General features: G+C 42.2%; 1 protein-coding gene across 1 annotated transcript in view; it reads right to left on the bottom strand.

The window, feature by feature from the left end:
* Positions 1 to 1,107: 1,107 nt before the first annotated feature.
* The window catches only part of ulk2 (unc-51 like autophagy activating kinase 2), a 37,927-nt gene continuing 16,874 nt past the window's right edge, over positions 1,108 to 22,160 (bottom strand). Inside the window, exons 5-27 of the mRNA XM_037123998.1 lie at positions 20,572 to 20,608; positions 17,871 to 18,044; positions 17,383 to 17,456; positions 17,137 to 17,238; positions 16,994 to 17,052; positions 16,395 to 16,477; positions 16,212 to 16,262; positions 16,018 to 16,106; positions 15,399 to 15,567; positions 13,928 to 13,985; positions 10,464 to 10,613; positions 8,871 to 9,016; positions 8,691 to 8,771; positions 7,700 to 7,965; positions 7,431 to 7,609; positions 6,675 to 6,784; positions 6,374 to 6,511; positions 6,019 to 6,260; positions 5,717 to 5,895; positions 5,446 to 5,564; positions 5,044 to 5,201; positions 4,735 to 4,870; positions 1,108 to 3,814 (exon numbers count right to left, since the gene is read on the bottom strand). Coding sequence (XP_036979893.1) covers positions 3,750 to 3,814; positions 4,735 to 4,870; positions 5,044 to 5,201; positions 5,446 to 5,564; positions 5,717 to 5,895; positions 6,019 to 6,260; positions 6,374 to 6,511; positions 6,675 to 6,784; positions 7,431 to 7,609; positions 7,700 to 7,965; positions 8,691 to 8,771; positions 8,871 to 9,016; positions 10,464 to 10,613; positions 13,928 to 13,985; positions 15,399 to 15,567; positions 16,018 to 16,106; positions 16,212 to 16,262; positions 16,395 to 16,477; positions 16,994 to 17,052; positions 17,137 to 17,238; positions 17,383 to 17,456; positions 17,871 to 18,044; positions 20,572 to 20,608 — 2,865 coding nt within the window. The 3' untranslated portion in view covers positions 1,108 to 3,749. The remainder of the gene's footprint in view (positions 3,815 to 4,734; positions 4,871 to 5,043; positions 5,202 to 5,445; positions 5,565 to 5,716; positions 5,896 to 6,018; positions 6,261 to 6,373; positions 6,512 to 6,674; positions 6,785 to 7,430; positions 7,610 to 7,699; positions 7,966 to 8,690; positions 8,772 to 8,870; positions 9,017 to 10,463; positions 10,614 to 13,927; positions 13,986 to 15,398; positions 15,568 to 16,017; positions 16,107 to 16,211; positions 16,263 to 16,394; positions 16,478 to 16,993; positions 17,053 to 17,136; positions 17,239 to 17,382; positions 17,457 to 17,870; positions 18,045 to 20,571; positions 20,609 to 22,160) is intronic.

Genomic DNA, 22,160 nt, shown 5'->3' on the forward strand with positions numbered 1-22,160 from the left:
TGAGCCAGAAAAGTGATGATACATTTTGGCATCGAAATTAAAGGAACACAGTGTAGTTTTGGAAGAAGAAATGGAAAAAAGCATTCCAATATTTTTGCAATATTAATTAGTTAGTTACACAAACTCAGAAATATGTATTTTCCCTTAGTGAATAAAGTAGCTGTTCCCAGAGCAAAATAAAGTGTTTGAAGCTAGAAGGTGGCAGGGTCCGCCACATAGACAAAGACAAACAGTATGAAATTGTGTTGTCCTTCAAGGTCATTTTGGTTATTCAGTGTATTCAGTAATAAATAACAAAGAGGGTTTGTTTATTTAGTTTGTTCAGGTAGAAGAAAATCTTTTATTTTTTTTTCAAAATGTTTCCTGGAAAACTTAAGTCTCATTTAAATAGGCCGCTGAAATATGGACAATGGTCATGGTCAAGCATTTAGGAAAATATCATAAACCTTTATAGTCTCCATGGAGCCAGAAAAATGACGTTAGGAAAAGCAAATTTAGATACATTTGGGGAAAATAAGTCAACTACAATAAACTTAAAATAGAAAGGGTAGTGGGCAAACAAGTGGTACAAACAATGAACCAGGACACCTTGAGGTTCAGTGTGCAGGATTTAGTAGCATCTAGCAGAGAGGTTGCATATTGCTACCAACAAAATACCTATGTCTCCCCCTCAACCCCTCTCTCTTTTCTGTTAGATTGCTGATTACATAAAGTAATTTCACAGTGTCCTACTTTAGTTCTGATGCAGCATCCTCTCACACTATGTCCCGCCCACAACAATAACTGATTGGTAACACGTCACAATTAGTAACCCATAAACACTGGATAATCTGAATCTGCAAAGCAATTAGTCACTAAATGTGTCAAATAAATGTAGTGGAGAAGAAGTATAAAGTAGCAGAAAATGGAAATAGAGTATCTGGATATTATATTGACATGAAGGTCCTTAATTTCTGCCCATATATCCCCATTAATTCTACACACTGGACTTTCAAAAGAACATCATTAAATATCCAGTTAAAAAGGATTCTTGGATATATTTAGTTGAGATCTTTTCACCCAAATTCTCCCCATCTGGGAAATGACGCAGAACCACGCGTTAAAAAATAAAACACAGCAACACATCTTTATTTGTTCTCCTTTTAATAACAAAGACTGTATTTGTGTTCCATAAGAACAAAGAGAGAAACCCCTTGGTGAGAGACACAAGTATAACATTAACATTTTTCTTTGAAAAAAATCGGTACTTGGAAGGTGTTGCATCTTCAGGGTTGTGACTGACGGCGGGGTTCTTTAAAATGCATTCAGATCAGGCTGGAGAGGCGCAAAAACAACGGGGTATGTACATTCAAGACTCTAGAGGTTCTATAGGGTAAAATGCAGACTTGGTACCCATGCTTTATCGAAAACAGACCATCTTCAGTTACAGTCCATAGACAAAATGGTAGAGCAGAGATTCAAGGGGGGGGGTTACGTCAGCTTTATTTATCCCTCTTCTCTCTGCGTGCAGTAAAAGGCTTCATGTGGTTCAGAGTGCTCATGACAAGGACGAGGGAAACTGAAACCCAGATATGTCTTGGAAAAAGAACAGTACGTCAGAGAAACAGGCCCAGAGACCGCTAGGTGCCTGTGAATGCATTTATACACATTTTTACACTGAAAAAGAATTTATTCACAACTGTACATAGGAGTAGGCCTACGTCTGCTTGGACAAGAGGAAGGCACCTCCTTTTCCATCATTAACTGTATACTACTGGCCTTAATGCACACCTGGCAAGTGCGTATATATACTGTACACTCATACATACATACAGTACATACATTGTTGGGAGCACAGCAGACGACTTGAGGCGAGGCAGAGGGACTGAGTGGATTCTAGGCAGTGCAGATTGTGACAAATAGAAGAATCACAAAATTTTGGGAAATGAGGACGAAATCTGAAGACACCACGCTCATTTCAGAAAATTTCGTAAGACCCACGGAAACAAATATTTGCGTCTTGATCTCAACAATGAACAGTCCTGGTAGAAAGAGTTCTCTGGAAAGTTTTGGAGCTGCCACAAGTTATTTTTTATTCTTTGGCACACCCCTGTTGTGCCAAGATAGGTTTCCTTATCAAACCCTTGGCAGACATGAATAAAATGTATCAAATCCATCTATGTACATATAAAGATTTGTGCTCTTTGACTGACAGGCAGGGTGGCATCATCGACACCCTGACTAAAACGCGAACTGTGATCTCACGCACACTCACACCCCTCCAAAAAAGAGGGGGAAGGAATCACCACATGCACCACATACAAATATATACAGGTTTGCAAACATCAAGTTTTGTTAAAAAAAAAAAATAGCTACTGATACTGACAGAACATAAAAAGCTGTAGTATTTTAGTAAAATGAAACTTATTATTAAGGTAACTTGTCAAGTAATATGACCATTCGGTTTCACAATTGACACCATCAGGGTTTAAAGTGGACACCTGATTGGTCGTTCAGCACTGCAGGGGTGCCAGGAGAAGGGGCCCGTCACCACTGCAGAGGATCTCAAGTTCTGCTTTTCTACTCAATATCTGAGCTTATACACCCTGTGGAAATGTGACAAGAGGGACTGACTGTCACCCCCAAATTCACCTTAACCCCTCATCGCTGAGCAACATCATCAACAAGTCATCATGGGTCTGTTACATCCCTATAAAACTGAAGAACAAAGGAAACTATGTGACAAGCAAAAGGAAAAGTGGTTCTGTCAACCATCTGTCATCCTTTGACAGTGGAGGTCCAGCACAGTAGAACTGTAGCCAATGTGACTGGCCTGTCCTGAGTTTCCTGGTTTCTCAACCTTATGGGAACTGTATGCATTCTTTAGACTTGTTGATCATGTACACAGAGCACAAGTGAAAAAAACTGTCTTTCACATTTCAACCTTCAGAACTCGTACAAATACATCTCCTCCTCTCAATCCACAATAAAGTGCTTGAGCTAACGACACAAAAAATAAAAACATAGCAGTTACAAATCTACAGGTTCCTTTGTTCGCATGGCTGTTTTCTTTCTGTAACAGGAATTTGTGTTTTCGTGCCAAAGTCCATTTTGTTCGTGAGCTGGATCCATTACAGTGATTGGCCATAAGCCTTTTGCTAATTTCTTCCTTTTCCTTACACTCCAATACTTGAGGTTTTCAAGATAGGCAGGAGAGTCAAACATCCATGTTCTTCTGAACCAATAAATAAGAATAACAACTTAAACACAGAGTAAATAACCACCAATATCACTTGGTAATCAGGAGTTTAAAAGATGATTTGCTTCATGTGGAGCATTAGCCGCTTAAAGCCCACACAATCTCATAGGCCCGTCCATCCTCTCTTCTTTCAGGTAAAAAAACAAATGATATCCTGAAAGATGGACAAAAGTTTTTTTATACATGGTCATCAGGTGGTTTTCCACCTTTATAGCGTAAGAAAAAAACTGCACCTGAAAGTGCATGAATTATGTCCACATCCGGTTTCAGCCTTTTGTTTCTGGGTCCGTGGTCATCTTTGGTTGTAAATTTGTGCATCAGTTGCTTGTCACAGCTTAGTCCATGATGCAGCCGGAAAACTACTGATGATAAATACAGATGAAACCTAGCTAATGAAAAGTGCTTTAACTGCTACAGGAGGGAACAGCGGCGTGGTGAGGATGGTAGTCAACAGTCTTAGGACATGGTCCCTTGGTGTGTGTGTGTGTGTGTGTGTGTGTAGGGGGGGCTGCTACTCATACAGTGTGACAGTGCAGTAGCAGAGGGCTGAGATCCTTCGGTCCACACTGGCTTTATCTGCATGAAAAATACACACAACAAAAACAAATTAATAGAAGTCTTCAAAGCAAAAACTAAAATGAGCAAACATTAGACAGACTACAGGTTTAAAAGAAACAATGGGCCCCAGAACAATTTCATATATTGTTATACTAGACCTCTGGAGCTTTGCTTGTACTGTGCAGTGTTCAAGTTAGATTCAGCAAATGATCTTAATCTCTTTCAACAAAGCTTTTTTTTAAATCACATGTTTCAACTTGATGAAAGTCACTGGCTTGTGAGGAGCTGTGAGTTAAGGCTGCAACATGCGGTTATTTTTATTATCAATTCACTTGCCAATTATTTTCACAATTAATCACTTGTTCTATAAAATGTCTGGGTGAGGCACAGAGCCCACAGTGACGTCTTCAAATTGCTTTTTTTGTCCAACAAACTGTCCAAAACCCAAAGACTCTTCATTAAGTGTCAGAAATAACAAATCAACAAATTAACAAGCTGGAACCTGCTAATGTTTGACATTTTTTTGGTTGAAAAATGATGAACAATCTGTGAACAATTAGTTTGCAATTACATTTCACAAGTTAATCAACTAATCATTGCAGCTCTAGTTCAGAGAGCTTAAAGTCCTGCTGAAAAACTGTGGCATAGATAATGAATGAGTATGACATGAACTCCCAATGCCCAAAAAATGTCCGTCTCTCTTCATTTAGATAGAGGCATCATAATTCTTCAAATTACAAAGTCAAACTACTGTACATAGAGGGCGTGTGTTACACGTCTGGAATTTTATGTGTACTTCAGAAAAAATTCTGAGAATGAGTGAAATGTTGAATGTTTAAAATTCCCGGAAGTCACTCAAAGCTGTTCACGTGAGTGGTTCCTGCATGAGGCCCGCTGACAAAGACTGAGTGTTTGTGCACCCCAGGGTTCGTACTCACACTTGACCACATTCTCAATGTCAGTAGGATCCTGTAGGATTTTTGACAAGCCGTCCAGCAGCATGGCGGCCTTGCTGTAGCGGTATGCTATATCCTCTGTCTGCTTGAACATCTCATCCAGAGCTGCTGACTGAACCTGACACACACACACAAACACAAACACACACATTAGGCTGACCACTATAAGTTATAGCCGCACTTTACTGAACATATCATTTTAAAATTATGAGTCAACAACAGACTAAATTCCTTTATCACTTTAAGCCCTGGAGATGCTTTGTGTTTCAGCACTCTGTATGTGCGACTCACCATCTCCACAGCATGATTGTAGATGAGCTTCTCCGCAGTGACGCTGTTGATCTCATCCACAAAGCGCTGCTTGTCAGAGAAGAAGTGGTTGAGTTTGTCAGTCAGCCGTCGGCAGAGGGAGATGCAGCTTTTGTAACGCTCATTCAGATTCTTCACCACTAAGAGAAGACAGGGACAGGGATTAGTATTTCATCTATTTGAGTACACTTGTATTTAAATAATATTAGAAATAAGTGAATAAACACAGGTACATTTCACAGAACTGCAGCATCTTTCTCCTGCTAGTGATGAGAGTGAACAGCAGAATTCACCTCTTCTCTCTTCAGTTCAGTTCTCTCCAGTTCAGTGCACTGGTCACAGTTTGATTCAACTACTGGGGGATGACGACTGAAATGTCCTTACCCTGTTTGACTGCAGTGGAGGGATTGAGTTTGGCTGATTTAATCTGAGCCTTGGCCAGATGGAGGGAGGAAGCCAGGAGCTGAGCTGCCTTCATGTAGAGGACCAACTGCTCCACCTGCCTATAGGGGGCAGCACAACCATAATGTACAACACACATGGGAAAGCTTTTCAGCACTGCAGCAACCACTAAACAAAGAGCCTCCTCGGACTGCTTGTTGTTATTAATTGTATGAGATTTACATAGTCAGACTAGACTGGAGTCATTTCTTACCCCCACTCTTTGCTGAGCTGGCTGATCTGGTCAACAACCACACTGTCCTGGGGAGGGTAGAGGGAGGCAGCTGACACACCGAGCTCCGTCCCACCAGCTCGAACTGCTGCCATCTCCAGCACGCAGTCGGTGAATGAAAGCATCATCCGTAGGTGCATCAGGGTGTCTGTATGCTCACGCTGTACCAGGAGTTAAAAAGATTAAATGTACCTCAAGACTAAAAGAGTGTACCTGTGTTTTATCAAGTTCTCTCACTGGTTATTTCCTGTTAAAAGATGACAAACATTAACATGAGGCCTCACCTCCATGAGGGTCTCCTCAGGCAGCTCAGGTGCTTCAAATGTAATAAATCCCTCTAAGCTGGGTGGTGAGGTCCCATAAGGGACGTAGCGCAGGCTGCTGGGTGCTCCTTCACCCCCAGGGACAAACTGCCCACCCATGAAGCCTCCTGGAGGGGAGGAGCCCAGAGCCATGCCTGGAGGAGATCCAACATAGACCCGACCGCTGGTGGAGCACAGGGAGCCGGCCGAACTGTTGGAGCCCACTGAGAGCGATGAGAAGGGAAGAGGAGAGAATCATGAAATAAATATCACTGACAAATACATTCGCTCGGACGTCTGACTGCATACTGGCTTAGCTCGGGTGAAGGGGCCTCACCTGAGGTGGTGCGTGGTCGTGTGCCCAGATGGCTGCATGTTGGAGGAGTGCTGCTGTTGGGCGGTGAACCCACAGTGAAAAGGACCGTACGGGGACTCGCGGAGCCACCCTGAGCCAGCACACTGGGACCTGCAGGGGCTTTAGGAGTACAAGAACACTGTATGAAGTGACAGGATCACTCTGATACCATGTTTATACAGTACTTTTACTATTGAAGAGTACAGATAATCGTAAGTCCATATAGTGACTAACTGAACTAAGGCACACACTGTCCAGTGTCTATGCAATACTGTACTCATACCTGTGTCCATGGGTCGCTCTGTGTTCAAGCTGTCAGTGCTGCCCTGGTACGCTTGTCCTCCAAGAGTGATTCTGATTGGCTGCTCAGACAGACGACCTGTACTAACAGACCTGTATTGAAATCACAGATAGCATGAGGTCAAACAGCAGACAAAGTGATGTCACATGGTAAAGATAGAGGAGGATCCAAGTAACACGCGAGGACATGATGTTTTAGAGTCATGATTCCATCACCCACAATGTTTACATTTCTCGGTACATTTGAAGAAGCTGCACCCAGCTAGTACTCTCCCCTCTATGAACTGCCATGTACATATACACATTACATAAGCGGAATAATCAGGGGAGTATTTCAGAAGCGATCAATGGTATACTTAAAAGCATGTTTTACCTGCACAGAAGACAAAATGTCTCCACTATGAAACTAAAATGCTCCATTTAAAACCAGCAAAATAAATAAAGAAGCACTGAAAACACATTTCACTGCAGTCTCTCGTACAGCCCAAAGCGCCACATTAGATTTCATTAAGGTTAAGGACTATCACTACCTGACTGTACTACTGATCAATTGCATGTTAAATAGTGTATGTAAAGAAATGTACTGCCCATCTTATTAGAAACAAACCACACTGACTAGACACGGATGACTGGCAATCGATAGATAAAATGTATCAATGTAATATCTATTACAGTGGAGGCTGAGATGGTTGTTAAAGCAAATTTATGAAGAAGGGAGGGAGGGCTTTTTTTTTTTTACCTGCCAAAGGTCCTGCTGGCCTCAGGCGCAGCTGGACGTCCGGTGAGGTACGGGCTGCAGTGATGGGCACAGATATCGCGAGCATCTGCCAGCGTCTTGGTGGGCACGGGGCTGTCTGCCAGTGCCATCAAGTTACAGGATGCCTGCGTTTTGGGGATCTTAAATGGTGCCGAAATGGTCTGTAAGGAAAAACGAGGAAACTTTAACAACTTACATTGCAGTTGATTTGGTATTCAGCCATCTGCACGCTTTATATTATGTACACCTACCTTAGTTGGGGAGCCAATGATGGTGGGTAATGGGGACTTCTGCAGCCAATCAGACGTACGGGGCGACGAGCCTAGGAGCTTGGTGGGGGAGGAGCCGAGGTTCGCTGGTCGGCCAAGCTGAGGCGAGTGACTGCAGGATGAGGACGAAGGCTGAACGGGGTCTGACAACTGCTTGTGGAGTTTCTGCCTGGTCTGGTATACCTCTGTCAGGGTGGGGGCACTCTGGAGTCGAGCCCCCAGGAGCTGAGAGGATGGGACAGGGGAACCTTGTGAAAGTAGAGGGAGCGGATCAGAATCAATTCAGCTCCAATGCATGCAGTGCATAGATGTGATGCCACTGGTCACACTTTAGCTTCCTCTGTCACACAGTTCCTGCTCTGCCAGCGAAGGTAGACTAGCCCCAAGACTATTCACAGAGAGTGTGTGTATCATAAAATCTTCTTGTTTGTGTGACTTTCCGAAATGGGGACAAAGTACTGCTCTGTGTCTGGCTGAGGCCTCGTTTCAGACAGTGCACTGTAGCGACCATCTTTAAAAGCATGGTCACCATGACAGCAAACCTCCTCATACAAACAGAGAAGAAGTTGGAGGATGTCTGCTGTGTTAATGTAACAGCAGCGTCAGACTTTTAAAAAGACCTTGACTCATGGTGACTCATGCACTTTGACAATAATAAAGTCGTGACACACAAGAGAGAATCAAAACAACAACTCCTACTTGCAGTTAATGCTGATATTGCCGACTTTAGACAAGGCTGTATATACTTGTGTCAGTGTTGGGTCAAACTTCTTTTGCAAACTGTACCCCATAATTAGCATACGATACATCTTATGCTCACCAGCTAAGTATATTCAAAATGTGCTAAATATTTCTTATTTCAACCCACACTACCCAAATGTTATCCAAGTGAGAAAGTGTTCACAGTAAGATGTAGGTAAACCCAGTGACCGGGCTCTAGAGAGTGCAGCTGAAGTTTGGCCTCTGAACTGACCTCCCGACGAGCTGCGGCTGCGAGGCTCATGGTTCTGCAGATGACAGCAGCAGTGCCCCAGCTGCTCAGGGATGGTGCCCACTGCAAACAGTTATTTGAAATATTAGCTTCTGATTCAATTCATTTCTGGTGTTATTAAAAAGCTGAGCTGCTTTGAGACACGTCCGGAAATGTTCTTACCAAGAGGTGAGGGGGAGTAGGGCCGAGAGCTGCCAGTGGAGAGACGCCTGCCCACTGTCTGAGGGACGTCTGCGGAGCTGGGAGACCCCGAGCCCACCTTGGGAAAACCCATAGGACTAGTGTTGGAGCGCCTCACTGTACCAGACCTAGAACACAGAAACACAATTCACAACATAAAGTTTAGGGTACGTACATGGACTGTTAAAAGTACAAGTCATTCAGTTCTCAGAATCACCAGAATGCTATTAATATTCAACACTTAACTAATCCAAAGATTTAAATAATAAATAAATAAATAAAACTCTTGGCTCCATCAAGGATTCACTTGCTCCAACGCCTTTTCCGAAGTGACTTCTTTCTCTTCCTTTGAGCTAATTTCAACCAGTTTTGCCAGTTAGTAAATAAATAAATACCGTTTGGCTGCTGAGAGAACTCTTTACTACTGAACTGCATACGACCTCATCACAGTTTCGGTTCACATAGAAACAAAACGTGTGGGAGCATTTGCTGTGCAGATTGCTCATCTCAAATCTATCACACTAAATATTTGGTACAATTACAGGGAGTTGCAGTATTTTGTATAACCCTATGAGATATATTACATCATCTAAGGTCTGTTATTGCAATTGGAAAAGTTAGAAATCAAATTCCCCGAATACAACTGAAGAAGTTACACATTTCACAAGTACTGTCCCTGTTCATTTTCAGAAAGCCAGAGACCAAAAAGAAGTGCTAAATGCATTTCCTCTCTTTAAATTATTTGCAAGGGTGATTGCATAAAAAGTGTTACATGCATTATTTTCATGCATGTTTGATAAACTGGTGTTATTTGTGAAATTTAGCAATATTAAGATCCATGCGGTACATGAAGGACTACTGATCAGGTCAAAGGGACACAGTGTCAGAGCTCTAATCCTCCCTGAACAGACTGACGAGACAGGACGGCTGGAACATAGGACAGCTGAATAAAGAAGCACAGCAGGTGAGAGGGACTGTACCTGTCCTCAAGGATCTAAGGAGAGCACAGAGGTCGCTTAAACAAGCTGCTGCTAAGAAACATTAAGCAAATCCTAATCTGCGGAGCTACAATCACCACAGGACAGAACCATTGAACCACCTAATGAACACAAGCCCATTGAGAAGCCAAAACAATACCTTTTAAATGGGTAATACATCAGCAAAACAATACAGCTGATTAGCCTGCACTTCCTCTCCAGTTCACCTATTCAGATAGCACATTGCCCATGAGAACAACAGAACTATTCTTCCTGTGAACCAAGGTGCCACTCTTTTCATTCAATATTCATTGTCTTCACATAAAGTCTCATCCCAGCAACAGAGTTGGGAGACCACAAACTCAAGCAGGCACTTGGCTGATGCAATTTCAGTGAAACTTTATAGCTGATGAAATGACAGACTGGTCTTTCAATATTGGGCGTCAAGGTTCACTCCAAATTAATGAGTCAAACATTAGTCACGAGTTGACAGTAACAAACAGGTGCCCTGGTGTTTCATTACTAGTCACTAAAAAAGGTATAAATGATTCAGAGTTTAGTCAGGACCATCCGGCAAAAAGGGAGAGGTGGCTCTTACCTGGGGGAGCTGTACAGCGTGGTGGTCGGGCTGCTGGAGAGGTTCTGCTTGATGCGCTGATAGTTCCGGATCTGAGTGGGAACAGGGATCGGGGTGGTCTCAGCTCGAGGAGAGACCATGGGGGTCTGTCCTGAGGTGGGCTGCGGCTGCCTGGAGAAGAACGGGGAGATGACGGGGGTTAGCCAGTGCGATCGAGGTGGCTGCTGCTTCCATATCTGCGAGACATCTTCGGAGGTGTCAACACCCATAACAACTAAAATCTCCAAAAGGCCGCTGCTTGTGTAATAAGTAGAGCATATAACATGTAGGGACTCTAAAGCCTCGAGTTCTTTGTTTACTTCAGTGTGGAGGCAGGTTGAGGAAACTAACTTTAGTCTGGCTGAACATGAGTCAGTCGAAGGAGAAAAAAAAGGGGGCCAGGCTTCCATGTAAACACAAAGGCAGCACCAATCAGCTTCACGCTCATTCTGCTGGGGGCAGGGCTGGGGGCAGGGCTAGAGGGAGGGCTGGCCAATGGCACGTGCCAGGCAGGCCTGCTGTGTTCAGACAGACACAGAAGGGGAAGTGCAAAGAGACACAGCTCATTTGCATTCTTTTGTTATTCCACGGGAGACAAAATGTTCTCGAACATAAAGTCCTGACAGAGTCACCCACAGAGGTCATTTACTTACATATAGAATGCAAAAAAAAAGGAGGAGTGGAGGAAATGCCCATTAGAGAGCAGCACCAGTTGGAAACCAGTATTATGTAATGATGTGAAGCCTGGGAGGGTCTACAAGGGAGACAGGAGGACACGTGAGGGGAAGACTAGTCCAGACAAAGAACCACAGGGCAGCTGCTCTGTTGGATTCTTGCAATTCTGCGATAGAAACCAAATCACGTGCCGTCCTTCTCCACATGCTTGAAACCGATAGAGAAGACATCTAATACAATAACCCATGATGGAGGCTTTCTATTTTTCTCCAGGTTGCTAAAAGCTTTATTGATCCCAGCCAAGGCTTAATATGGAGAGGAATGTTGTGTGCTGTTGGCCCCGTGTTAAAAGGGAGAAAGAGAATTTGTAGGTCAGTGAACAGCTGCTTCTTAAAGAGGAGAGACAATCTGAAAGTCAGTTGCCTCTCCACTGGCCTGGATTTTACCAAGCAGCCTTGCAGAGGGGGATGGGATCAAACAGCCTTTTTTTTTTTTTTTTTTAAGAATAGAATTTGTCACTTCCATTTCTCCTCATTCATCTCCCCCATACTAACATGTCTCTCTTCCTTCAAATAATCTCCTACTCCCTTTACAATGATCATCCCTTCTCTCCATTTCCACAAGCACTACTCTGTTCCTTTCTCTTCCTCCATGTCCTTCCTTGACTCCATCAATTTAAGACAGTCAGGGTGCAGAGGATAAACAAGGCTGTGATTAAGTAGCTTTTTGAGTGTGTGGCTGGTGTCACTAAATTGCAAGGGACATCTCCTGTAATGAAGAAAAAAATGGTTCCGCCTGTGTCAATGGTTAACTAATTTATGTAAGCACTAAAGAGTTACTGCTATGGAGAAAGCCATTAAAGGGACAGCAGAGGGAGGGAGTAAAGCTAGCGGCATGCATCGGTTAGGGGAGGATGAGACAGAACAGCAACAAAGACAAAATAGAGTGAGTGCCACAGAATATGGAACAGAGAGGGGAGAGAGCCGTTTTGCTTGAGGCTGTTGTATGCAAACAAGAAAGACAGAAGTGTTGCAGAGCAGTCTGGCTGCAGGATTTGAACGGGAGGTGGTGGGGGGTGGACTCTCGCCTTTCTGGTTTTGTTTGTTTTTTTTTCCTTCTTATGTGTCTTGTTTATCATCATGCACATGCCAGAAAAACGGGGCTGTAAAAAGCAGCAGATCACACAATTCATCAGACTTATGACATTTTTTTCCAGAACTGGTGGAAAAAAACGGTGGTTCCTTCTTATTAACTTTTACTTTGGTCTCTCTTTCAAACTCTGCACAGACTGAATAATGTTTTAGCGCTGCTTACACAAACAGATGCCAGCATCCTTAACTTCGACATAAATCGCATCATAGCATCGTCCCTGACAAGGAGCAAAATTGGCGTGTCCACTCAGGTGTTTCCATCATAGCTGATCAGAGCTGGAGCTGATAAACAACTGTGACTACTACGGTCATCTGACGCAGGAGTCAAAGACAAAAGTCAGATGTTAGTGGGTTTCTTGTCCAGTGTGAAAGGGGAAATAGTAAGAATTCTGAAACTACATACTACAGGGAAAAAACTGGTGGGCATGAAGTCCAGTTCTGCAGAATGTATGATGACCACTGATGCATTTAAAAATCTACTGACAACAGTATTTAAAGCCTGAGACTGCTACTATAACTATAATGTAGAGAGATAGAGAGAGAGAGAGAGATAGAGAGATAGAGAGAGAGAGAGAGAGAGAGAAGTAGTCTACTAACTGGAAACTGCTGAGTTTAAACAATGTGATTGCAATACATAGGAGGATGTTTTGATGTTTTCATACACAGCTGAGGCACAGTGACAGTCACTGTGAGTTACTGCAGGCGAGTTTTGGCGAGTATGCGAGTCTATTTTTATCCCACAGCCCTCGGTGGGTCAGGTGCTTTATTTAGCACAGCACCACCTTGTTGTTTGGCTCAACATCTGATTCATAGCTCACTAATCATGCAGATATGGAGGATGGCAGAAGAATTCCCTCGTGACAAATGGACAAGGAGGTTGTGTGATATCTGGCGTAAAGCTGAGAAAAGGCTGTTTTGTTGATGGTCAGAGACCCAGAAAATGTAAAACAAAGAACCAAAAGAAGCCTTGTTGACAGCCAAAAAAAAAACAACACACACACGAGGAAGAGGTGGTATGACTTTACACACACATACACGTGAATTCAAGGCTGTGTGTGAGAAGCCATCTGACTCACAGCATCATGTTACACACTTCCATTGCATTCACCTATTCGTCTTTTTTTTCTCTGACTTGTGTCAGCACGCAATTCACACTCTATGAACTGTGTCTGATGAGTTGCATTAACAAAAGGCTTTACAGGCCCCTTTATAATTTTAAATATGACAAAAATAGCCAGTCACATCATATAATTTCATATAATGCATTCATCTATGAGTTTAAGAGGTATTGATGGGCGGATTTTGTTACCTTTGGACAGAGCCGAAAAACTGCCTTTATGCTATGCTAAGCTAAGCTATTCGGCAAAGAAGGATAATAAGCTTATTTCACAAACTGTTAAAACTATACCTTGAGTTCTGGTCATTTATTGTGTATGGAACAATAATAAAATTATTGCTGACTGAGTGGGGGTTCCAGAGGAGTTCCAAATTCATTTCTTTGTTTTTAGAAAGAAAGACAGGAAGCAAGAAAGCAAGAAGGCAAGAAGGCAAGAAAAAAAGAAAGAAAGAAAGACAGAGAGATGTGGTGCTGAATTCTCTGGTTGTTAGCATTGTACTCACCCTCCACACATGAGGAACTCGCTGGATGGCCGGCGACCCACTCCCATTGGCTGGTCATCTGAGGAGCAAGAACGGAGGAAAGAAGAGAATGATAAATCCTAGACAGGCCAATGCTGTGCACTTTGTGTATTGTTTGAGTGGAGGACCAACGTGTGTGTGTTTATGTGTGTGTGCATGCGTGCAGCTGTGTTTGTGTGCGAGCGTGTTAGTGTGCATGTGTGTGTGTTGCAGCAGGTGCGGAGCATGAGGGTTCATTTTACCAGTCAAGAGGGTTAGTGTGTGTGCCTACTGTTTGGGGACTGATGTCTACAATTACAGCATGAAATGGTTAGCAGCTGTCTAATCTAACGGCTGTGAATATGGTGACATGTGCTTTGAGTGAGTGTGTCAGCAGGTATGTTGCAGGTATCATTGGCAAGTAATAAATTCAACTTCACTCTGGTATCTCTATTAATAAGTACAATTTCAAGAACTCTGTGTGATTGAACTGAACAGATGTCCACATATTATTTCTGTGTCCGCATGTCATATGTAATTCATACTGTATGGCTTGTAGTTTTCTATATATTACGATATGGATATTAATAAGATCATTACCCCCTTTGTTTCTGCTACCCCTCTACATGTTTGGTCAATTCTCCTCCATCATGCAATCCGAGAATTAAAATCTGAGCAGCCAGAGCTGGCGACTCCCCTGCACACCCAAACATTCTCAGCCTTCATCTTCGTGCAACACATCATTTACCTCACAAGCTAAGCCTGTACAGCTTTATGGAGAAGCGTCTTCTCAGTGAAAAGAACCAAAAATTCTTTTGAAAAGGGTAACTGCATAACTGAATGTGATAGAAAATGTCATTGATAAGAAACCTGGAAACATGGCGTGCTAAAGGAGCAACACTACTACTTACAAAAAATCAAAACACAGAAAGAAAAATAATTCTAACCACATGCCTACCTCCTTTTCCACATACGTAATAGCCTATATGGCACACTCTGCCCATGCACTCATTGTGCAAGATCAGAAACATTCAAAAGGCACAGCTGGAACTTCTACTTGGCTTGGCATTGATACATTGCAAAAGTCAAGCTAGCTGCACGTGAATGGCAGAGAAACTGCAGCCAATATATCCCAATACTTACATGCCAGCTCGACAGCACTGACTTCTAACAATAGCCTTGTTCATTATTCACATACATTCTGATAATGTTCGGTGTCTTCTTTCATGTGAATGAGACATTTGGTAGTTGGATACCTCATGTTGATGATGATGAATTTAACAACGTGCTGCACTCACAGAACACAGCCTCTGTGACTGTCATTCTGTGGCTAACTCACTTAGCACAAAGCACACCCTAAGCTAAAGAGCAGAGCCGATGTGGAAGCAACATACTTGTTCAGTGGTTAAAATGGTTACCACAAGGGGGGAATATATAATGTATATGTATGTACAGTGTGTATGTTGGCACTTACAGCTATCAGTAGAGATGTGAGGAACCAGGACAAAGTCATCAGTGTCACATGACGAGTTCTTACTGCTGGTGCTTCCTGCAGACTCTTTGGACAGCTGCAGGAAGTTGGGCGGACCCAGCGGAGGGGATGACAGACCATCTTCTGCCAATGTCTGCATGTCTGGGAGAGACTGTGTTCACAGACAGAGAGAGCAGGATTAAGTTGTAGTGTGCCTCCTGAATAATGCAATTAAGGCTTCCAGGCAGTGCTGACTGTCAAACTAATGTAATCACATTGTAACAGAGAGAACTGACATCCTGGGAAATTGACTAGCCCTGCGTTCCCACTGGTGCGGTGAGACAAGATGGGCTACTGTGCAAAGCGATTGTTATAACTAGCAGTTTAACCCGCTGCACTAAAACTAGAAACATTTATGATAGTAGTACATAAGTAAACTTTTTATGTTTGTTTATGATGGCCTGTTTATTTCAAACTTTCTGGACACCATATTTAACTTTTCAGCCACTGTTTTTAAGCAGGCACAACAGAAGCACAACAGGGAGTCATGGTTACTATTTTATTAGCTTTACTCAGTGTAATCCCCTCTGAATGAGGATTTAGAAAATAATGTCAAACTCACAGGAGGGGAGTTGTAGCGGATGCACGGGGAGCTGCCACAGGAACTGTCCGTCACTGCATTGGAGGTGCTGGGGACCGGCACTGGACACGCTAAGGGGAACAAATACAAGATTAATCATGTTTCCAAGTCAGTCGATGTGAAAGTGTAGCATGGTAAGTTGTGTTACTTGGGAATGAACTTTGGTCGGTGCTTACATTTTTTAATGGTGGATGATGCCTCCAGGAAAGGATGGCTGAAAAACGTATCTGCAGAATGAAGTGTTAGAGGGACAGAACAAAATTTTACAAACATCAAGACCTGAAAGTTTTCAAGACCAAACATAAACAACACCTTTATCAATTAATGTTTAAAGACATTTTAATAATGTCACCACTCACCAAAGTCCATCCTGTCTTTCTGATTCCTCTGCAGCAGTCCAAGCAAAAGGTCGCCAAGTTGTGGAGATGTCTCCCTTGGGATGCTGGGTAACAAGATAACAGGAACATTAATACCTTGTTTCTAATACCACTCAAGTCAGCAGGTTATGCTGTCCAGGAGTCATGAATGTTCTGTATAGTATATTGTACCAATCAATGGAAAAGTTATTGAGAGATTTCCATCTGGTGGGGGCTCAAATGACCTACATTTCTCTCTACAGAATACGGCCGTAAAATAATAATTGCTATATTTTGACACACAATATAAAGTTATCTAGATATTTGTGAAATCTCCTCAAAAGCATGGTGATTTTAATAATTAAGTAGGTAAAGGATAGTATTAATACAAGTAGGACAGTCTGATAAGTTCAGAAAATTAAATCACTTTAGTGTAATGAGCCTTTAAAAACAGGAAAAGACATCACTTGGGTCGTATCAAGACATAATCCAAATCTACAATGATATATTAGCTCATATTATGGTAATGATATAATAATCAATCTATAGTCCAGACCTACCATAGAGCCTTACAACAAAAGACAGAAGGTTAAGTGCCTTACATGGGTTGCAGATTCTTGTTCTTCTCATAGAACATCCTCAGGTCTTGGGGACTATTGGCCTGTAAATGTTAATGTAGAAATTAGATGTGGACACACTCATCTACACTCACATTTGTTAGCTGTTTGTTGTGCACAGTATTAACCTGAAACGGTGGTTTGCCGACCAGACACTGGTAGATGACTGTCCCTATGCTCCACAGGTCTGCCTTGGCGTCATAGTTCTGGGACATGATGACCTCTGGGGCCTGAGGGAGGAGACGTCACCAGTAAAGATCCAGAGTAGGGAGAGTTTTGCAACAAACTGCTAGGAAAGCTGAAAGGTCAGTTTGAAATGACTGAGCTGCAATTCTAGACACACACACAAAACATACACAATAAATCTCACTAACCATGTACATGGGTGACCCACATAGTGTGGCTGCCATCATGTTGCTCTGGAGATACCGTGCGAAGCCAAAGTCAGCTGCCAGACAGAAGCATGAAACAAACCAGTCAGTGCACATGTGTTATCATTACTAGTAACACAAACCACTATTGTTGGACTGTGGAGGATGCCTGGGAGGCAAACACGGGGGTCAAGAACACGTGCATAAACAGCTCTCAACAGCCCTTCACTCAAGACAGAACCAAGCCAGTGATGGAAAACACCATCAGTGTTATCGGAAATGTATCAACTGCAAAACTCTAGCCACCAAAATAAGATGCAGAGTGTTGATATAGTGGCTGTCTGTTGGAAAGTCAAGGTTATTTACACAAATTACAGCAAAAAACGTATCTCTTCCTTGCCCACTGCACGTTTTGCCTTTCATTGAGAGTTACAGCCTGATGAACAGTCAAAAGGTGGGAAATAAAAATAAGCTTCATCTAATTCAGTCACCTATTTTGATGCGGATGCCACTGATGTTGGACTTCTTGCGTCCCACATACGACAGCAGGATGTTCTGGGGTTTCAGGTCACGGTGGATGATGCCTTTGCTGTTGAGGATGCGCATGGCAGCAGCAATTTGCTGGAGAAAAACTCTCAGTGTGTCTTCTCTCAGCGTCCCCTTGGCTAAAGAAAAGATTAAAAAATGTCAATAACCAAGTTTTAAATCAAAACTATGCTGATTGTCAGTGGACATCTATTGATGCTCAAAACCAGCGATGAGGTAATGTTCTTATTCTATCAAGTTTATGACCTCTTGTAGCACTAATAGACTGGTTTTTATCAGTGGGTCCCCATGCTGTTTGTCTTGTGCATGCAAACACAAAGATTCACATTGAAGTGCTATGTGCGAGAACAATCAAGGCAATGGTTTCATACTATTACGCTGATTGATGGTAGTAGTAAAACCAAAAAAAATTGCAAGGAAAAGAACACAGGTGTAAAGAATGTAATCCTTTAATAAGAATTAGAATATTCTAACAATTTTCTGAGGAAGGAATTGCATTTGAGATGTTTATTAGTGCTCAAATATTTACACAATGCATCCTGGTAAAGTAAACTTCATGTAATCAATGAGAAATGTAAAAAATGCTGATGATTGTAAGTCAGGCCTATAGATCTCATTAGATGCTTTCTGTTGCCTAATTAAAACAATAATGTCAAGTTTCCCTGATCTGAATTCACATGATGCAGAGTCGAGTCAAGATTCAAACACAATTTAAAAAAACATTCAGTAACGTAATTTTCGATGCAGCTGCTCTTATATTCACAAAACATGCCAGCCTCAGTTGATTTCAAGCTAATAATAAGCATCATTAAAGTAATAATCCTACAGTAAATAGTGTAAATGTAAGCAGTGAAGGTCCTTTTTCCCTGGTGGTAGATAAATAAACCTAATCCAATGTGAGACTAAGAGGATTCCTCTCTCCCTCTCATTCTTTCTCCTTCCCTCTCTTCACCAAGCCATTGTGATTACAGTGTAGGCATAGATCAAACCTGTAAGCTTATCATCATTAATCTAGGATTTGGGGGGTTAGTTGCTCACTGCCCACCACAGTGGAACGACTTCTAACTTGGAAACGTTGTGTAAGCAGTAGAATCATACACTAGCGAGATCCTGTTATATAAGATGATCGTACCTATGCAGTGCTCACAGCCTTGAGGTAAACAAAGCCCTCCACAGTCAAAATGACTGATGAGATCAGGACGGCAGCCAGTTGGGTACAGTGCACTGCAACACTACACCTCTATGATCCCACAGGTTTCATTTCACAATGTTACTCAGGCAGAGGCTCCTGGACCCCCTGTCATCAGTCTGACCATGACCCATTCTGTAACCTGCAAATGTGCCAATGTGGGGCAGGTACATTATGCAAAGGTACAGTGATAAGGAGGCTGTTCCAACCACACAATCAGTGTTTCTATGGAACAGAGGCGTCAACAACTTTGCTTATCAGACAGACGTATTGGCAAACTGCCATTCATTTGGATGGATTTGTAATGCCCAGAAGCTGATTTTAACCCTTTTAAACTGTTATCTGCAACTATAATAACACATTATGAATGTACAATGACTTTGGGTCTCTTTGGACACTCAGCATCCACATCAAGTGGGGTAAGATAACCAATCTGAATCTAAAATTTGTCAGAAGATATTGGGTAATACATTGCCAGTAGCTTTCAGGAGGAAGGCAAGTACTCAAATGAAGGATTTGCATTAAAGTACATGGACATTTAGATGATGTATGTTCAACTAGTGCATGAGGATTGGTGATTGTACCCCAATTATTAAAACCTAACAACATTTATTTTGACTTGGAGTCCACTGACTTTAGATTTCCTCCAGGAAACAGATTTATAATAGAACTACATAGTAATAGCACTCTTACCAGTTATGCAACCTACTGACCATGCAAAGTTGTTTTTCTCCTGCTGGTCACACCCAATATATTCTGAATAGAAAGAGTCATAATTGACTTAGTTTACAGGTTGAGGTGACCTGTCAACAGTTTTACAGATTTTTTTATTTTATAATGGCGCTCCAAAGGCTGCAGGGGGATTTTCAACTGCAACACAGTGAGTGGCCACTGGCTAAGCGGCACCACTGTATCCAGGTTTCTGATACTGTCTCTGGAGGTGCATCAGGGACCACAGTGAAATTTGCGGAGGAGGATGCGGAGAATCAGCGCATGATCCTCGTACTCAAAGGGCAGTGTGAATGGGCAGAGTGGTGATGGACACACCATCCAGCTGAACTTTCAAATATCGCCTTCACTGTACTTTATGTATAATTTCATTTCAAACTGACTTGAGCAGAAATGCTTTGCTAAAAACTCACAATGGCATAAACACTGTGCTGGCCAGCTCTGAACTAAGAACCCTTTGTGCAAAGCTGTAGTGGTTCTCTCACGCACGCACTCACTCGTGTAAAAGAAGAAGAAAAACACCCACAACCCCACATGATACAGGCTCACATTATTCCACAAACCATCCATCAAGCACATATAATAAATGCATTATCACATGCACACACTCCCACACCTACGTTCATAACAGGGAAAGCCCTGTGACTGCTTTCCTCCCCTGGCAATAGTAACTTTGTTTTGATAAGCAGTGTGTGTGAGTGTGTCACACAGATTAGTGTGTTGCTTACCTTGCAGATAGTCAGCAAGATCACCTCCATTACAGTACTGTGTGAGATGAGACAAACACATACTATAAGCAACAAGTACATTCAGGTTGAGTGAGTGCGTGAGTGAGTGAGTGAGTGTGTGTTCAAATCCTAGCCCAGATAATGGCAGGCATCAATTAATCTGCTGAACAACTGTAGCTTTATCCCTGCTGAGTTCTCAAGAGACAGAACAAGAAGAGACAGATGAGGGTGGTGCAGTAGATTAACTGCAGATTGAACAAGTGAAGACAAGTACCGGTAACACTCATTTAAGTTATAGTCCACCTTAGGGTCGGCCTGATAGATGATGTCATCATCTATCCTGTAAGTCATCCAAGTCCTGTATCACTGTAACTTCATGAATTAAATACCTCCCCACCAGAGAGCCAGAGAGAAACACAACATAACCCTCTCACCCACCCACAAAAACGACTAACTGTGGGCATAGTGATGTACTTATTCAGTAGTCACCCAAGCCTAGTCCAATTTTACTGCATAGTAATCCTCAGTGTAACCTGTTTGCTTCACCCTGGTCTTAGATTTTGAGTTGAGCTTCATGGACTTCATGTTTCTAAACTAATGCATTTAGGTTATAGTTTTAATTTGCTTTCCATCTATGGATTTATAAGGTTTCTGCTAGCAATGGACACAATTACAGATGCCTAAAACCAGCCTGATTCTGGTTTCTACATTATCCAAAAAAAAAAAGACATCCCTCCCTTTGTCAATCACAGGAGAAAATAAATTCCCCATAGTTTGCTTGTGATACAGCCACACTTAATAATGCTGTCTGCTGATCTGCTTCCAGTGGCTGGTACTACTTCAACTTCATATCAAAACCAATTAACACTTGGATAAAAGAATAGAACTGAAAGACAGTTAGCTACTTAAAGTTTACATTTCAGTTATTTTAGCCCAATTCAAACCATGGTTACAACTGTATGTTGGCCAAATGCTGCACTAAATGTTCCAAAACAGAAATCTTCCTTCTTTCCAATAAATTGTGCTGTTAGCCTCTAGACTAGTGTTCAGGTATTCTTTTCATTTGTATTACACCTGGCTCAGTGCATTCATCGCTTCATAACACTTACATCTTATACTTCCACCAATATTTGAGTAAAACGAGCCTTGTCATGCTCAGCAACACATGAGGTATCAGCACTGATTTACTCAGACTGAGACGCACACTTTAAGGTGCAGCAAGGGCAAGACCCTCACAATATTCTTCAAATCATTTGATAGCTGAAATTTGAAGAAACAAATAGCCTAAGCTCTGAAAGCAACAATGAAAAACTGTCTGTATTGTTAATATCCTCAAATTAATTAAACCTGTTCAAGGATTGATAATGGAGTATAGTACAGAGTTGGCTTAACATGTACCAAAACAAGATTTCAAGCAATGACTTTCGGGGAATAGGATTCCTAGAAATCTGAGGGGTTGTATTTTCAGAGAGTAACTTGAGGCACAGTCATGGTTTGTTTTCTATCCTGCAGCCAACTGAGTGTTGCGAAATAAGCAGAGAAAGTTGGGCTGAACGACGAGGGTGAGGTTGTCAGCAAGTCAGGAGAGG

This window comes from Acanthopagrus latus, chromosome 2 (genome assembly GCF_904848185.1).
Source record: "Acanthopagrus latus isolate v.2019 chromosome 2, fAcaLat1.1, whole genome shotgun sequence".
Classification (NCBI taxonomy): domain Eukaryota; kingdom Metazoa; phylum Chordata; class Actinopteri; order Spariformes; family Sparidae; genus Acanthopagrus; species Acanthopagrus latus.